We start from the raw sequence: 17,591 nt of genomic DNA, 5'->3' as shown, positions 1-17,591 counted from the left end.
CTGTACTCCTGAACCAGCTGTTTTTCATGTACATTCAATTTCTGCAGTTTTTGCTCTTCCTGCTCCACATTGGGCTACAGCCCCTTCAGGGGCTTGGCCCTGTATCGCTGCTTGCAGCTATATTTTTTATATGTTTTTGAAAGATGTCTCTTCTGCTCACCAAGGCTAAATTTGTTTGATTAAAAATAGTTTTTGTCTTCATAATATTATTATTGTATTTTCATCAAATAATAAGTAAGTTGTTCATGAATCCCAAATTTAAAGTATTCCTAATATCTGACTGGTACATGTTATTCCAAGATTCCTAATCGGGTATGTGAAGTAAATCTGACGTATGCTTTATATCTTTAAATTTGTTCATGCACCTAACAACTTTTGTAAAGTTTAGGAGCTGACCCCCAGAATCAGAGGGCTCTGACAGGTTGAATGCTGTTCCAAGATCAATAAAGGTCCTTAACGGTCCAGTGTATCCCATGAGAACTCTTAACCACTCAGGCACTGAAACGTCTGAGGTGTTTGAGTGATTGTGACAATGAATCAGTGGAGTTAGAGTGCACAGGTCTTCATGAATACTTGATGCAGCTGCCAGGAAACTTTGTAAATAGACTTCAGTTTAATGGTCTCTATTGACAGTCAAAACACATTAAAATGATTTAAAACATCCTTAGGGTCCAATCCATCAAGATCTGTGTGAGAAGGACAGTGTGTGTAAAGGTGTACATATATTCACAGTCTGTGGACGGCATCTACAGTGGGTCAAAATCTTGGAAAACCTGGAAGGAGTACTTGAAGAAATAATAGGGAGGATAATTTCCTTTTGGTTAAACGTTTCTGTTTGGCTATATTGCTTAATGCAACATTAATTTTTAAAGTAAGATGATTAATTACAAATGGGAAAAAAAAAATAATTGGAGGAAAACTGGGTCTTTTATGAGCCTCTTTCTTGATTTTGGAAGCCCAGGAGAGTAATTTGGCCATAAGGAGGAAAATGTTAACATTCCCAGCATGGGTTTGCAATTAATGTCAACCACAGTGTAACACCAGCTCTCATTCCCCCTAAAGATTTCACTTAAAATCCAATTAGATCTTAATTAAACACACTGTAACACCTCATGTTATGATTGTGATAAAATCAACTGCCTTGAAAATAGTCCAACCATATCAAAAGCAATCAAGGAATGTATCTTTTTATATATTATTTATTCTATTTATATTCACCGAGATCTGACTGTTAATATTAATCTATTGGCTGAACTACACAGCCTTCAGTTCAGTTCAGTTTGATTAGATTCAGTTCAGTTTTTGTTCAGATTCAATTTGATTTGAAATGGTTTAGCTCAGTTCAGCTTTCTGTTCTGTTCTGTTTGATTCAATTCAGTTTTGTTCAGAAAGATTTGATTCAGTTTATTTTTGCTTGATTAATTTCAGCTAGGTTCAGTTCAGTTCAGCCTGTTCTGTCAATTCAAATCTGTTCAGTTAGGTTAAATGTGATATGAGTTCAGTTTTAATTCATTTAATTCAGCTTTATTCATATAGAATCAATACAATTAGATTTAGTTGTGTTTGATTAAGTTCAGCTCAGTTCAGTTCAGTCCGCTCTGTTCTATCGATTCAAATCTGTTATGTTAGATACGATTCAATTCATGAGCAAATATCTACACCTAGATTGTGCCATAAATGACTAATGTAATACCGACCTCTTATTTCACACTACTTAGCTTTGCAAGTGTGAGACTATTATGTGACCTCGAGTGTTTATTCACTAGAGATAACAGCAGTAAATGCCCTGGCAGCATCAGCTATATTTACTTCTGATACTTCAGGAATACTGACACACAGTTTGAACCCAGCGGCTCGGTTTTTCACTACCCTGAGACAAACAGACCCTCATCGCCATAGCATCCATCCTGACTGCAGATTAACCTTAGTGTGTCTTTGAGCATGCTGGGAGAGACAGTGCAGTGTGAAGATGTGTGTGAGTGTGGTTACAAAGCACATAACATTAACTGAAAACAGGCTGCGAAAAAAGAAAAAAACACTGTCTGAAATCTATAGGGAACATATCAAGTGGGATTTTCCTGGCTCTTTTGAAGTATAATAGTCTGAAATACTCTGTAAACATATGCCTAATGCACACAATGCAAAATAAAATAATGTTGCTGTCCAAAGCCACTCCCACCAATCTGCTATGGATACACTTACCAAAGTCAAATACCGCCTTTAGAAGGAAATACTTCTTAGCAAACTTTTAGTTACAGTGGTGTCGACTTGTATTGTTCCCGGGTGCAAGAATTCAAAGAGTACAAGTTTAGCGGGAGTTATTTTCGGTTTCTAATGAAGGATCCAGCGTGTTGTAGGCGGTGGCTAAAAACTGCAAAGAAAATACGGAGAGAACGCCACAACAGAAAATCTGAAAACTGGACCACGAACACAGTGTTTTAGGCCAAACGGAAGGGAAAAACTGAAAGAATCCACCATTCCGTCAGTTCTGCTTGAAGCAAAGCGTCATCGCGTACAGGTAAGAAAGCTCATGCCATAGCGTTCCATTTTTACCATAATGCTGTTTAAAGAGTAGACATAATACGATATTTTTATCTTTTCAGTGATAAACCTACCCTTACAATAACTGTTCTGTTAATAACCCTTTGTCAATCTGACTGTCCATGGGCAGGATACAATAATGCAAAAGTATTATAATTTTCATGAAAGCCCTGGAGCTGTCAAAAGTCCAGCAGACTTTTGCTGACAAGTAAAGGTGAATTTCTCAGTCCAGGAAACAAAGGGAACGAGTAAACATTGTTCATTTACATAGACTACCAACATTGTAATAATACAAAGCAGGTTGAAAATCGGTGAAGTTACATTTTAATGAAAAATAAAATTAAACAAATAAAAATATATATTATTACAATGCAAAATAATTAAAATAAATAAAAAATGTGTGAATTTAGGCATCACAACATTATAAGAAATGTAAACATGCACTTAACATACATAAAATAAAATAAAATAAAATAAATGAAACAGCATTACAAGGGACACGGGACAGAAACGCTGCACAGCATTAAGGAACTGGGTGACGGGAACAGTGCGAAAGTGAGTATTTTGCAAGCCGCCCACATCCACCTCAGCTCTGACATGATGCTCCACACCTCAGTGTGTTACAGAAGAGAGACTACATCACTGCCCACACACAACAACACGCCTCATTACTGACAGACAGCACGGCCAGAACACACCGCACACACACACACACACACACACACACACACACACACAGACAGAGAGAAGACAGGTAAACATTAGGGAGAAAGAGAGAGAGACAGAAAGCAGAAGGTGTGTGTGTGTTGAGGAATAAAAAGAGCGCAGAGGTGGGAAAAACAAAAATATTAGGAGGAAAAGACAGACATAGAGCAACAAAAATCAAATGAAGAGCTTTGAGGAGCATCAACCTATTGAGTGACACGTGCAACCTTAATATTCAACATCAGCACAAACACACATTACCTTCCTGACCACACATTCAGGACAAAAACTGCATTGTCAGTAAAATGAAAAAGGTTATGACAGATGAAAGCAAGACTGTGCTGTGCTTTGGGCTTGACATACATCTCCCTCTGTGCTGAGAGGACCTGTGAACTCAGAGAAACTCCAGGGGTTACAGTATACAAGGCCTAGAGCTCAACATAAAACACCTTTCATCTTTCTACGTTACCAAACGCAACTCTCTCAAAAGCACCACATTCTATTTCAGCTGAACACCACAGGAGCTCCAGTATTTTTGAGTGTTTCAAAATTCATACAATTCTTGAATACATAATTTTTACTTGTGTAGCCTGAGTTATTGTTATTTTCACAATCTCTATTAAAAAACCTTCAAAATGATGTACGATTTGTTGGAATCAGAGAACAAATGACTGTAATTCTGTAATTACTGTAATTCTGTTTATATGTGTATATCGGGATCTTCGTATCTGTCAGTCAGCGTGAGTAAGATTGATTTGTTTACATCAGCATGAGTTTGAAAATCACATTTCATTGGTTCAGACTCATGCCATTGAGAATTCACTATGAATATTCACAAAGTTGGAATGCTGCGCTTTAAAACGATACCAAACTTGTGCTGATGGGAAGTGCGAGTGGTGAAGCGAGCAGAGAAAAACAGCATTTTTCATGGTCAAAGGAAAAATACTCCTCTCAGAAAACATACAAATAAAGATACTTTTAGATGTTTAACTGCTATTTGGAGCATTGGGATTGCTAGACGAGGGCTTAATGAACTCATTTTTGTGAAAACCTCAAATTCGACCAAAATCAACTTTTTTGACTTGTTTTGTCTGTAGCTCATAATTAGCTTGTGCGCATTTTGCCAGCATGGATCACAATTTTTTTTAGGCAAATACCTAGAGCACGTGTCTCGTGTTTTAAAAATGTACTTGTCTGGCATCTTAAAAACTTGCGCTGCATTTTGTTTGTGAGACGCCGCAAAAGATGTGAACACAACGGTCAAAGATGTCCGTCAAGTCCATGTTTACATAGAAAAACAATGGAAAAGAAGCGCAGGTGAACGAAAAATGTTCTGTGCGATCGGACATACCTACTGCTGCAGGAAGTTTTTCATCAGTTATGATTTTAAAAAAACGTTTGTCTTAAGAATCATGATTTGTAACAATCGTTTTTTCCCCCCATCCCTAATGTTTACCTGTAGGACAGGGCACCGGCGAAGTGGTTCTCGATGTAGTTGTCCATTACGGGCTTGAAGAGCTGGAATTTGCTGTCCTGCAGCAGATTTATAACGTGAACCTGAGGAAAAAATACAAATCATCACCTCAGTAAAATCATAAGCTAACTTTAGTAAAAATATTAACATAATTTATGCTAATTAATTCCTCTCAGAGTTTATTTTCCAATACTGATCAGCAGAATCAATAATTACTGAATCAGTTTCCAAATCACCTGCTAGTGTACCAAACTTTGGTGAATCAACTACTGGTGAATCAGTTGTTTAGCAGATCCATTAAATCCATTGGCAGATCAAACACTGATGAATCAACCATTTCATATCAGCAGTTGACGAATCAACCAATTACTGAATCAACTGTCTGTGCATCAAACATCAACATACTAACCACTGGTGCATTAATCATTGATAAAAAAAAAAAATCAACCACTGGTGGTGAATCAACTGTTAATATACATTATCTGGTGTATAATACCAAATTAATGATATTAAATATTGATTTCAGTTTAAAATATTTTATTATCTGAAAAAGAGGCAACTGTGGTATGAGACTTGAAACTAGGACAGCTGTAGGAAATCAAATGCCCAAGACAATAATCATTTTTATAATGGACCGCAGAATGCTGCAATTGACCAATCAGAATCAAGTATTCCAGAGAGCCATGTAAAAAGTAAAGTTATTGTATATAACACTTCCCACACAGCCTAAAACAACATTCATTCATGCAGAGTTTATTTAAAATGTGCTTTCTGATCTAGAAGTACTTTGTTCTGCCTGAAATAAAGAGGATATGAGGACAGGAGTTGGATAATAGCAAGAGAAGTCTAAGATGGATTTTATGAGTTGCCATATTTGGCATGTAACCGTGGTAACACAGTGGAGGAGAGATGAGGAAAGCATCTTGTACTCATTAACAGCAAGAAACTGTCTCCTTGTGGAGGAGATGGATGAGTTTGTATGAGTTTGCAGTCAAAATATGTAGAGTATCTGTGGAAACTAGAAACTTGAGAGCAAAGAATTGTCTACATTTTATACATTCACATTCATAAGGTTTGAACAAAACATCACTCACCAGACAGTCAAACACCTTTAGTCCATACCGCTGGGGACTCTCGTCTAAAATCCCAAACAAGGTGTCCAGAGTGTCCTGTAAAAACTGTACAGAGATAATCAAATGTTACAGAGTCAAAAATATATTTTTGGGAAAAAATATTCTGTGCTATTTCTGCAGTTTCAGTGGTAAAAACAAGTTGCTGTATGTGGTTTATACCTTAACAATTTCAGTGCCATCAATGTCCTTGAGTTTGGAGAGGCAGTCAATGATTCTGTCCAGATGGACTCTCCATTTCAGCAGGTCCAACATGTCACCTGAAAACAACACAAGAAACATGCACTTTTGAAGATAAACTATTTAAAGTGGCTGAGTCATCAATTTCCGAATCACCTGTTAGTGAATCAACCATTCATGGCTCCATTAAATTCATTTGCAAAACAAACACTAGCGGATTAACAACTACTGAATCAAACACTGGCGAATAACCTGTTTTCATATCAGCAGTTGGCAAATCAACCACTAAAGAATTAACAATTGGCAAATCAACTGTTGGTCAACATATTAACCAGTGGTGAATCATTGATGAATCACCTACTGACAAATAAACTGTTGAGTGAATAAACCATCGGCGAATCCAAATCAATCGTTAATAAATCAATAACTGGTTAATATGCTGGCAGTTGATTTGCCAATTGTTAATTCTTTAGTGGTTGATTCGCCTACTGATGATATGAAAACAGTTTATTCACCAGTGGTGAATCACTGACAAATCCAAATCAATTATTGATGAATCAATCACTGTTGAATCAAATGTAGGTGAATCATTGGTGAATCAAATTCTGGCAAATCAACTGTTGGCAAATCAACCACTGGCGAATCAACTGTAGGTGAATCAACAGTTGTCATATCAATCATTGGTGAATCAACCACTGGCGAATCAACCAGTAGTAAATCAATCACTGGCGAATCAACCTAAGGTGAATCAACTGTTGGCATTGGTGTAAACCACTGATGAATCAACCGGTACAAATTCAACCACTGGCGAATCAGTTGTAGGTGAATCAACTGTTGTCATATTAACCATTGGTGAATCAACCACTGGTGAATCAGCCGGTAATAAATCAATCACTGGCGAATCAACCATTATCATTGGTGTCAACCACCGGCGAATCAACGGTCATCAATGGTGTCAACTGCTGGTGAATCAACTGGTACAAAATCAACCACTGGCGAATCAACTGTAGGTGAATCAACGGTTGTCATATCAACTATTGGTGAATCAAACACTAGCGAATCAACCGGTAATAAATCAATCATTGGCGAATCAACCGTCATTATTGGTGAATTAACCACTGGCAAATCAGCCGGTAATAAATCAATCACTGGCGAATCAACCTAAGGTGAATCAACTGTTGGCATTGGTGTAAACCACTGATGAGTCAACCGGTACAAATTCAACCACTGGCGAATCAGTTGTAGGTGAATCAACTGTTGTCATATTAACCATTGGTGAATCAACCACTGGTGAATCAGCCGGTAATAAATCAATCACTGGCGAATCAACCATTATCATTGGTGTCAACCACTGGCGAATCAACGGTCATCAATGGTGTCAACTGCTGGTGAATCAACTGGTACAAAATCAACCACTGGCGAATCAACTGTAGGTGAATCAACGGTTGTCATATCAACTATTGGTGAATCAAACACTAGCGAATCAACCGGTAATAAATCAATCATTGGCGAATCAACCGTCATTATTGGTGAATTAACCACTGGCAAATCAGCCGGTAATAAATCAATCACTGGCGAATCAACTGGTAGTAAATCAATCACTGGTGAATCAACCTAAGGTGAATCAACTGTCATCATTGGTGTCAACCGCTGGCGAATCAACTGGTACAAAATCAACCATTGGCGAATCAACTGTAGGTGAATTTACCAGCATCATATGAAACATTGGTAAATCAACCACTGGCGAATCAACCGGTGGTAAATCAATCACTGGTGAATCAACCTAAGGTGAATCAACTGTCATTATTGGTGTCAATCACTGGTGTATCAACTGGTACAAAATCAACCATTGGCTAATCAACTGGTCAAATGGTCCTTTAAAGGTGCCTTTCAAACATTTACATGTGATGGGACAATGCAAGAATAACAAAGAAATAAAGACATTCGACTTAATACTTACGCAAGTGGTTTTGCCTATAGTTCATTATAGCTCAAAGGTTAAGATGAATACAATCAGTCTCAAGCTTCAGGCTTTTTAAAGATTAGCTGAGTATAGATGCAATATAAACTGAATCTAACTTGGGTTCAGTGCCTTCGGTTAAATAACAGCCAGATGGCCGTTGATATGTGTGCAGTTGGGCGAAGGCGCGGCAGAGCCGCAGAGACACTGGGCGAACTTCCAAGGTCAACAGAGGCAGGTGTGGGCTCAGCCCGCTGTGATCTCCGGTCCAAACCCAGACCTCTCTGTTTTCTGCCACTGTTACCATGACATTCACCTGCTGAAGGGCTCAGATCAATATATCACAATATCAAGGTCGTGAGACGGGGCCATATGGCACAAAGAAAAATGGTATTTCTGAAATCACCGCTTTCCAACAGACTGGATGGGATAGATTTGAGATAATATGTAGTTGACCGAGATGTTTATTTCTATAACTAGACTATTTTGCTTGCTGTACATTTTATTGGTTTTCTTCTTGATTGTTTCTTCTTCATCACAGATCAGATTTAACTTAATCACAAATTTTAAACCCAAATAACATCATTTAAAATCTTTTTTATGGCATATTATGAAGAAGAACTTTGTCTCACCATTCTGAGTGAGTTTCGTAGAGCAGAGAGATGACTGGATCCAGAAGGACTCTTTACTGTTCTTTATTGTCTGGTTGTTGGCCGGCTGGAGGCTGGCTTTGGAAAACGGCAGTTTGAGGTATCGAGCAGGATCCTGAAGATCAGCTGTCTCTTCACACTGTTATGAACGAGAAGTACAAAGACAACAGACGCTCATAACATACACACACAGTAAGACCATCGGGGTGATTTTGTATTAAAAAAGGAGAATTCATTTTTGGATTTGTGGCTTGGGATTTTGACGTCACAACCATTCAAAGGCATAGATCATTAATATTACTTAGATCAGGGGTTTTCAAACTTTTTAATTCTATGGTCCCCTAAATATGTTAATGTGTAATGCTAATGTGTAATGCTAATGTGTGTTAATGATAATGTGTACAATAAGTGACAAATAAACCTGAAGAGAAACTTAAAATATAACATAAAAAATATAGCAAAGTCATACACTTAGAGACAGAGAGACACAGTACCTTGTGGACAATGAGCTCATGCGTCCCATCAGGCAGCGGTCTCCCATTGTCCTGCATCAGAGGGACAAAAGAGAAGCCAAAAAGCTTCTTCTCCCCTTTTTCCTTTGCTGCATGAACAGAGAGAACAGTAGTTATGTGAAATGAGTTGATAATGAGGAAGTCTAAAATCTCAGAAGGTGGAATAACAAGTAGATGTAAAATCAATTTTCAAGAAAGTGCATGTGAAGCATAGCGGAGTCTTACTGGAGCAGTGCCTGAGCTCGAAGCGCAAGTGTGTGCCGTGAAACATCTCCAGAGGGATGGGCAGTTTGATCTGTTCGGCCCAGCGAGGGCTGTTACTGTGATACAGGACAAAAGAGCGGTGCTCATCTACTCCTGGCTCCCCGGAGCCGCAACACACCAGACCCTGAGACAGAGAAATAGAGAACATGAAACTGACCCTAACTACATTTTTAATAAATATTTCTAGTCATATTGTAAGTGACAAAGTTGAACACATATTAAGTTAATAAATAGTAAATATAAAAATGTGAAAACTAAAAGTGAGAGAGACAATTATTAATTTATACGCAGGAAACAAATGACATCCAGTGATGGTTCTCACCTTCAGCAGCTGCCCATCACCTCCCAGCAGATAGACAGTGACTTCCACATTACGTGCCACGCTTTTTCCACCTTTCTCAAATTCGCCCCTCTCAAGGGTCACATACAGATCATTTCTTATTTCACCTGCAGAAGGAAGATAACCGTATCTCAAATGATTTTCCACCAGCACAGCACTTTCAAGTGGTTATCAGGTGTTGAAATCAGCCTATCAGGAGAGGTTGCTGAAAATTGAGTTGTTTTTTTCTATTATGTGCTGATACATAGATAAGTGACCATGAACACTTTGTTTACAATGTTCTTCAATACAATATTGTTGTACTGTATGTATTTATGTAAGGCATATTCCTTTATACACACTGTTTATACTGTACAATCTAGGCAGGACAACAAAAATGTTTCTTTTGCCAATCCACACTTCTTAGTCACTAAATTTCAGCTCCTCAGAGATGTTAGAAACACCAAAAAACATTTCTAATTACTCTGTCAACACATGTGGCTCAAAGGTGCTTCATCGCTAGGGGTGTGAAAGCAAACATCAAATAAAATGTGGCCAAACCATTGCACTGTGTAAAAAAAGTACAGAATACATTTTTCATGATTAACTCCCACTGCTTTTGTTGTGTACGTACATTATGTGATAGTGTGCAAAACAAGAACATCCTGTAAAATCAATCTGATTTTGTACAACACTGACGTTTTTTTAGACTGTGCTATCTTTAGTAAGTGTGTTATATTATGGTATAAAGGACACTGTGATATCTCAAAGTTCATGGTAATTCAATAAAAATAGTATTTTGCTCCTGTAAAACCTGTTTTTACACTGCAAAGCAATTAATTTACTGCATAATGACATGATTAAACCATTACTACAGATGCCACAGAGCGGCCACATTACCATATGATGACTGTATGACAAAAGATATCGTAAAGCTAAAGCTTTAATTTGCACAACAATGCAAGACATAAATTCAATGGTAATGTGATGTAAAAGAGCAGCATAATGACAACAAAACGAGATTATCCCACCTGGAATGATGATATCGGAGAAACCCAGCCTCTTCGTAATAGAGACGTTGCGGGTGAAAAGACGCATGTAATCCTTACGGATCTGCTCCATATCCCCGTGTAGGAGCTGAAGAGACACATTAAGGCCTACAAAATAAACACAAGTGCATTTAATGAGCCTTTGCGGTAACATCTGACAATAACGTAACATGAGAGTCTGCCAACAAAAACAGCAGTACCTCCTGGTTAATAAAGCATGTCTGGAACACTAAAACATAATCCTAACAGAATATGCATTATTCAATCACACTTTATTGGGTCCATTTTAAATAGTTCCACAGCTTACTAAATAGTTTCACTATTTAAACCAGCATTTTATTATGAAATATAACGCAAATCTCACAACTTTTTTGTTGGCAAAAAAGTCCATTGTCTACTGTCAATAGTATAGCAATGTATAAAGCACCGCTCACACAGAAGTCACTTTCAAACCAAGGTGTTTTCTATTGGTCAACGTGGCAAATTCATGTGAAAAAACTTGAGTCGGTTGCGAAATCTGCATGGGTATATGTTTCGCCTTCTCGTGAAATTCCAGTTTGCACGGATTCCTATTGAAATGACTAGATTTCCCTGCAAAATTTCGCAGAGCTTAAATGTCACTGCACTTTTTATCTGTAATTATATTTTAGATTTTTTCCAGTCTCTTCAATACCACAATTCCACCCTGTTATGTTCATACAATAACTAACTAGTTAACTCTATCACCCACCAGGAAGTGACATCATTTTTGTTAGAAAAACAACAGCATGCACTTTAGTAAGTATCAGCAATGAATTTGATAAATTTTGTAATGTTTTGTGGTATTCGTTGATTTTGTCTCTCTTTGAAACATTACACCCTGTTTGATGACATTATCACCATCATATTGTTAAAATATCATAATATTAAAAAAAAAATTCAAAACGCACATCACGTAAGATAACCCTCAATTCTATGGAAGCTTGTTTCCGCTATGGAATAAAAAAAAATAAAAAAAGGTAATTACGACTTTTTATCTAACAAGTCTTAGTTTTTTTTTTTTTAAATATAGAATATAAAGTCAGAATTGCATGATATAAAGTCACAATTGCATCTTATAAAGTCAGAATTGCGAGATATTAACTTGCAATTGCGAAAAAAGGCAGAATTGTGAGTTTATATCTCGCAATTCTGACTTTTTTTTTTTTTTTTTTTTCACAGAATTGTGAGATATACACTCAAAAAAATATTTCGGTCTAAATTTGAGTTTTATGTAATTGAATTACATTCAAATTTTCCATCCATTTGGATTACATAGTTTTAACATAAACAAACTAATAAACTTAATGTGATTCATATTTGTCAGTCATACGTAAATGAAATGGATACGATTTATGTAATAGTATGCAGAAAAATGCCCACGTTAATTAACACTGCTTAGCGTTCATGTGTGTGCACACTACAGAGTTAAAGCACAATTGAAGCAGTGTCGGAGTTAATGAGATAATTAAGGGATGATTGAGCATTAATGATGAACACCTGCTGTTAACAAGCAGAATCACTGAAGGAAAGAGAAACACAAGAACTCCAACTGACTTCAGTCAGTAGGCTTGTTCAAGATGCATCGGTGCTGTCCAGACCGATTTGTGTTAGACATCAAAGTACCACGAGAGCGTTTGGAGAGCATACGACTCCTTATGCTTCTGAATTGCTCTCGTGGTACTCCGATGCATCTCGAACAAGCCTACAGCCTTCGATGAAATCAACTGAAGATAAAAGACTGATTAAATAACTTCCCAAACTCTACAACACATTACCAGTTTCACTCATTACTAACTAGACTGACGTTATTTCTGTCATTCTTATGAGAATTAACAGAGGTTTAGATGTTGATGATTTATTGAATTCATTTGAAGTTGCCATCTTTGAGGACAGTGTTGGCTTTATTGCATCAGTTGTTCTCTGACTGCTGTAGCTGAGTGTTTATAAAACATTTGTTATGGCACAAAAGTCAAAAGAATGTGATCAAGTGATGATGGTTAAGTGATGTTAGACATCATTTAGTGACTTGATTCATTCATCTTATTCAGAGTTTATTCTCTGATGAAATGATGCCTAACATCACTTAACCATCATCACTTGTAATCTAGATGGATGGAAAATTTGAATGTAATTCAATTACATAAAACTCAAATTTAGACCAAAATATTTTTTTTGAGTGTATACTCGCAATTGCCTGTTAGAAAAAGGAAAAAAAGGACTGATGTTTTCTCTCAGAATTGTAAGTTTATATCTCACAATTCTGACTTTATAACTCACAATTGCATGTTATAAAGTCAGAATTACGAGATATGAACTCACGATTCTGAGAAAAAAAGTCAGAATTGAGAGTTATAAAGTCAGAATTACGTGATAAAAACTCAGAACTGCGACGATATATAGAAATTCTGACTTTATAACACGCAATTGTGAGTTTAAATCTTGCAATTCTGAGAAAAAAAAGTCACAATTGTGAGATAAAAAGTTGCAATTACCTTATTTATTTTTTATTTAGTGGTGGAAACAAGCTTCCATACAATCCTTCTAAATAACAGCTACATTGTTTTATATCCACTCTGTTATGATCCACCCTGTTTCATCTTAAGTTACAATTAAAAAGTTATAAAACACATTACATAATTTTTTTTTTTAAAAAGTTACAGAGTTTAAAAGGTCCTGCATAACAGGAAGATGCGAAAAAGGCAGAATTGCAAGTTTATATATCGCAATTCTGACCTTTTTTCTCTGAATTGTGAGATATAAACTCACAATTGCAGGTTATAAAGTCAGAATTAGGAGATATAAACTCACAATGATAAGAAAATGTCAGAATTGCGAGATATAAACAATTCTGAGAAAAAAAGTCAGAATTGCGAGTTATATAGTCAGAATTACATGATAAAAACTTGAAAAAGTCAGAATATCTCACAATTCGGACTTTATAAAACAGCAATTGTGAGTTGAAATCTCGCAATTCTGAGAAAAAGTCAGAATTGTGAGATAAAAAGTCGCAATTACCTTTTTTATTTTTTATTTAGTTGAGGAAACAAGCTTCTATACAATCCTTCTAAACAACAGCTACACTGTTTTATTTCCACTCTGTTATGATCCACCCTGTTTCATCTTAAGTTACAAATAAAAAGTTACAAAAAACACAATTACATAATTTTTTTTTTAAATTACAGAGTTCAAAAGGTCCTGCATAACAGGAATGACCCGACTGCCTCTTGAGTAAATGAATTATGGGTAATCCAGTGCCTTAATCCCTATTTGTAACATTTGTGCTTGTTACCATAACAGCTCCATCGAATCAAAAAGATCTTATTGTGTTCCACCACATTTAACGACAAGCATTTCTCTGCCTCCCTCATTTATACTACTGATGAAAGCCAATGATTCTGACATCCGTGCTCTAGATTTACACTTTAAAGTCCCAAGTCTCTTTGAAGAAACACTTTTGGTTTTTCTTTTTCTTTTTTTTTGAGCTATTTAATCACAAAGCCGAGCTAGATGTTGAGTTCTTACAGATGGAAATTTCGCCTATTCCCATTCCTTCATTTGTCTGAATGACTTTCATCTCAAGTGTAACCATGCTGTACATCTGCTGAGGGACACGGCCTGCGGTTTAGATTGACATGAGAAACTGCATAATCTCCTTCCTGATTGATCGGCTATCTTATTTTTTTTTTTTTTATCTAGCCCTCTTCTTCCAGATTAAGCCTCTGATGTCTTCCTCAGGGTCCTTAAGTTTTTTGTTCTACAGGAACTGTCTCATACTTCACAAACAACAAATGCATTCTGGGTAATTTTTCAGTTTCGGGTTGCATAGATGAAGTTTGATGGGTTTATAAGCTCTGGAAGCATCATGGCTTCATTATGGTTTCGTAATGTATTCAGAGTAAGCTGCCCACACGAGTGAAATCACCAGCAGTCCATTCATTTTGAAACCACTTGCGAGATGATGCACACCAAGATTGCATAACTACTACTCCACCACCTCCACAAAACATGGCATCAACAACACAACACAATGCACTCAGAGACCCCACTTCGTCTTTCATCTGTTTGCCTTTTTAAACCGAAAAAGAACATTGTTGTTAGGTTTCCTAACCGAGCAATAAAATCAATAACAGTAATTTGGCTTTTATCCCAGAGATTAGCTAGAAGCACTGGCGATCTGCTCGTTCAAAACATCTCAAGTGATAACAATGACATGAAAAGGGTCAGCTTGCTCTCTGTGCACGCGATCGATATGGCGTTCTAGTTCACACTGATAGCCGATGTATGACTGATTAATTGCTACTAATGGTCAGCAGATAAAAAGACATTCATTTAGTGTAACTGAATTACTGTAGATGACAGAATCGCATTTACCAGCTGATTGAGATCAGGTTCTCATCAAGCTGAATGAATTACACGTCTGTGTTTTTGGATTCTATGTTTAAAGCTGAAGCGTGTAATTCCCATCCTATCCTGTTTCAATGTGCTGAGACATCTATAAGCCAGTCACTGGAAGGTGTATTGTCCCAAAACAGTGTCTGTACATTTAAAGCTGGACCAGACTTTCAGATAAACACAGCCACAAGATTGTCTTAGGTAGTCAACATTTGCTATGTTTCCATCCACCTATTTTTATGCGCATTTTGGGATGTCGCATTAAATAAAGCTGGATGTCAACGGCAAGATTCGCATAAATTCTAAAAATGTGCATATAAAAACTTATGCGCTCAACTGAGTTGGATACATTTTTTTATGCAATATGAAAACATGCGCATAAACTATACGATGGAAACACTTTTACCGAATAAATTCCTTGATGCGCATCAAAAAACTTTGCAATGAGACAGCCTAACTGGACCAACCAGATGACCGATATCGTTGCGCAGCATCTGAAATGCTGTTTTGGTCATTTTGTAATGCCTGAGCAAAGTCGGTCGTTAAAGTGGTTTGGTATAAAGCCCTCCAAGAAGCGTCTCATACGATTGCGTTCACAAACACCAGGCATCTGAATGCAAGATAACATGACAGCGTTTACTGCGTTTCGCTATAATAAAGTAATTTATTATATACGAAAATTATTATATACAGTGGCTTCTACTGCAGCAACTTCCATTTTTCTTAGTGATATTTAGCAACAGTTTATTAGGAAGATTTTGTTCACTACGACTCACTGGATGGGAATGCTGCTTTATTCGCAAAAGTTTTATGTTAAATTCGCAACTTTGGATGGAAACATAGCTATTGTCAAAACAAAACAAAAAACAAATTTTGGCTTGTAAATAATAAACAGTGTTACGAAATAGAGTTGTCAAAAGTACAGACTTCGATAGTCGGTACTGAAATTTTAAAAAAATGTGACGCTTTGAGCGCTGTTGAGTGGATTCGTAAACACCTCTGATTGGCCATTGTGTTCAAGTACTCAACAGATATGTCTGTGATTGGCTACAATGATCAACGCTTCAAAAACGTTGTAAATAATCATCAATGACGCTCTTTACCGAGCACTTATACAGATACACACGGAAGCGTTTGAAAGCAGCCGTCTATCGCAGACCAGTTCACTGATAGACGCCTGCTGTCAAACGCTCCCACGTAAACGTAACGCAAGTTACGTAATCAGATTACTTTTTTCAAGTAACTAGTAAAGTAACACTACTTTTAAATTTACAACAAAATATTGCTTTGTTGCTTTTTCAAATAAGTAACTTTGCTGTTTAACAAGTACTTTGTTTTCCCATTTACTTTAGTTCTAGACTAAATGTGAGCATACATTTACTTTTTTCTATATTCCAGAATGGCAGCACAGCTGAAAGGCTTGTTTGTTTGAGCTGCGCCCTCTACTGTACTGGTGTGAATTTGCATTTCCTTCAGCCTGAGGCTTATTCATTTCACTTTTGGTGTGAAAGGGCCTTTACATTTGCCAAAAATAGAACTTTTTTGTTGATATAAAAACAAACAAACAGCCCAGCCCAGATAAGAAAAAGTAATGCAAAAGTAATGTAACATAAAAAGTTACTAAGTAATGCGATTAGTTAATTTTTTAGGGAGTAACGCAATATTGTAATGCATTACTTTTATAAGTAACTTTCCCCAACACTGCTACTAACGCAACTCAACCAGGCCTCACCTATTTTGTGTATGATTTTGGCGGGAATTATTTAAATGAGGAATACTGTAACGTGTTCGTTCCTGGAAGAAAAGTCAAGACTACAATCGAGGCATTTCAGGGAGGTCAGAAGCAGTCCTTACTGATATAGAGAATAACTCCCTTTGGAGTGGCTCTGTGCTTTGTAACTCTGCAGACCTTTTTCATGCTCAAACAGTAACATTACACACTAAAGAAAGCTGAAAATATATTAAAAAAGCATAACATGTCCTCTTTAATTCTGTCTGATTTGACACAGGCTGACCTTTATGATTTTTTAACAGAAAAATACAATATACTTACATTGAAGTAGAGGCTTGAGCAATATCTAGAGACCAGAATATCATAGAGACTCAGAGGTGGACTCTCTTGACTTGGGCCAGTAAACAATTTCCAAACAAACATTGTAGCCACCAGATACTGTAGCAACATGCTTAAAACTGCAGCTCTCTGAGTCATACAGACGTCATAAAAACAAAAGCTCTGCTCTGTCTCTCTGTTGAATACATACTGGCGTATGCTTTGACTGCAGCCTTCTTCTGCTGCTCAGAACCTGTTGCTAGGAGAGATCCCGGCATTTCTCTGTAAAGAGTTCTGCTATTTATATCTTAAGAGCAAGAAGAAAAGAAATTCTGCAGCGTGAT

The 17,591-nt window shown here is 36.9% G+C and overlaps 1 protein-coding gene across 3 annotated transcripts in view; it reads right to left on the bottom strand.

The window, feature by feature from the left end:
• dock4 (dedicator of cytokinesis 4) overlaps positions 1 to 17,591 on the bottom strand; it is an 85,628-nt gene that overhangs the window by 32,881 nt on the left and 35,156 nt on the right. For all 3 annotated transcript variants that reach the window (XM_051884240.1, XM_051884241.1, XM_051884242.1), the window contains 8 exons: positions 10,767 to 10,892; positions 9,739 to 9,863; positions 9,378 to 9,540; positions 9,135 to 9,241; positions 8,623 to 8,779; positions 6,013 to 6,110; positions 5,815 to 5,898; positions 4,703 to 4,803 (listed from right to left, as the gene is read on the bottom strand). In XM_051884240.1, coding sequence (XP_051740200.1) covers positions 4,703 to 4,803; positions 5,815 to 5,898; positions 6,013 to 6,110; positions 8,623 to 8,779; positions 9,135 to 9,241; positions 9,378 to 9,540; positions 9,739 to 9,863; positions 10,767 to 10,892 — 961 coding nt within the window. The remainder of the gene's footprint in view (positions 1 to 4,702; positions 4,804 to 5,814; positions 5,899 to 6,012; positions 6,111 to 8,622; positions 8,780 to 9,134; positions 9,242 to 9,377; positions 9,541 to 9,738; positions 9,864 to 10,766; positions 10,893 to 17,591) is intronic.

Source organism: Ctenopharyngodon idella, chromosome 24, assembly GCF_019924925.1.
Source record: "Ctenopharyngodon idella isolate HZGC_01 chromosome 24, HZGC01, whole genome shotgun sequence".
Lineage (NCBI taxonomy): Eukaryota > Metazoa > Chordata > Actinopteri > Cypriniformes > Xenocyprididae > Ctenopharyngodon > Ctenopharyngodon idella.
Note: the sequence above shows the minus strand (reverse complement) of the source record. Positions and strands in the feature narration are given on the sequence as shown.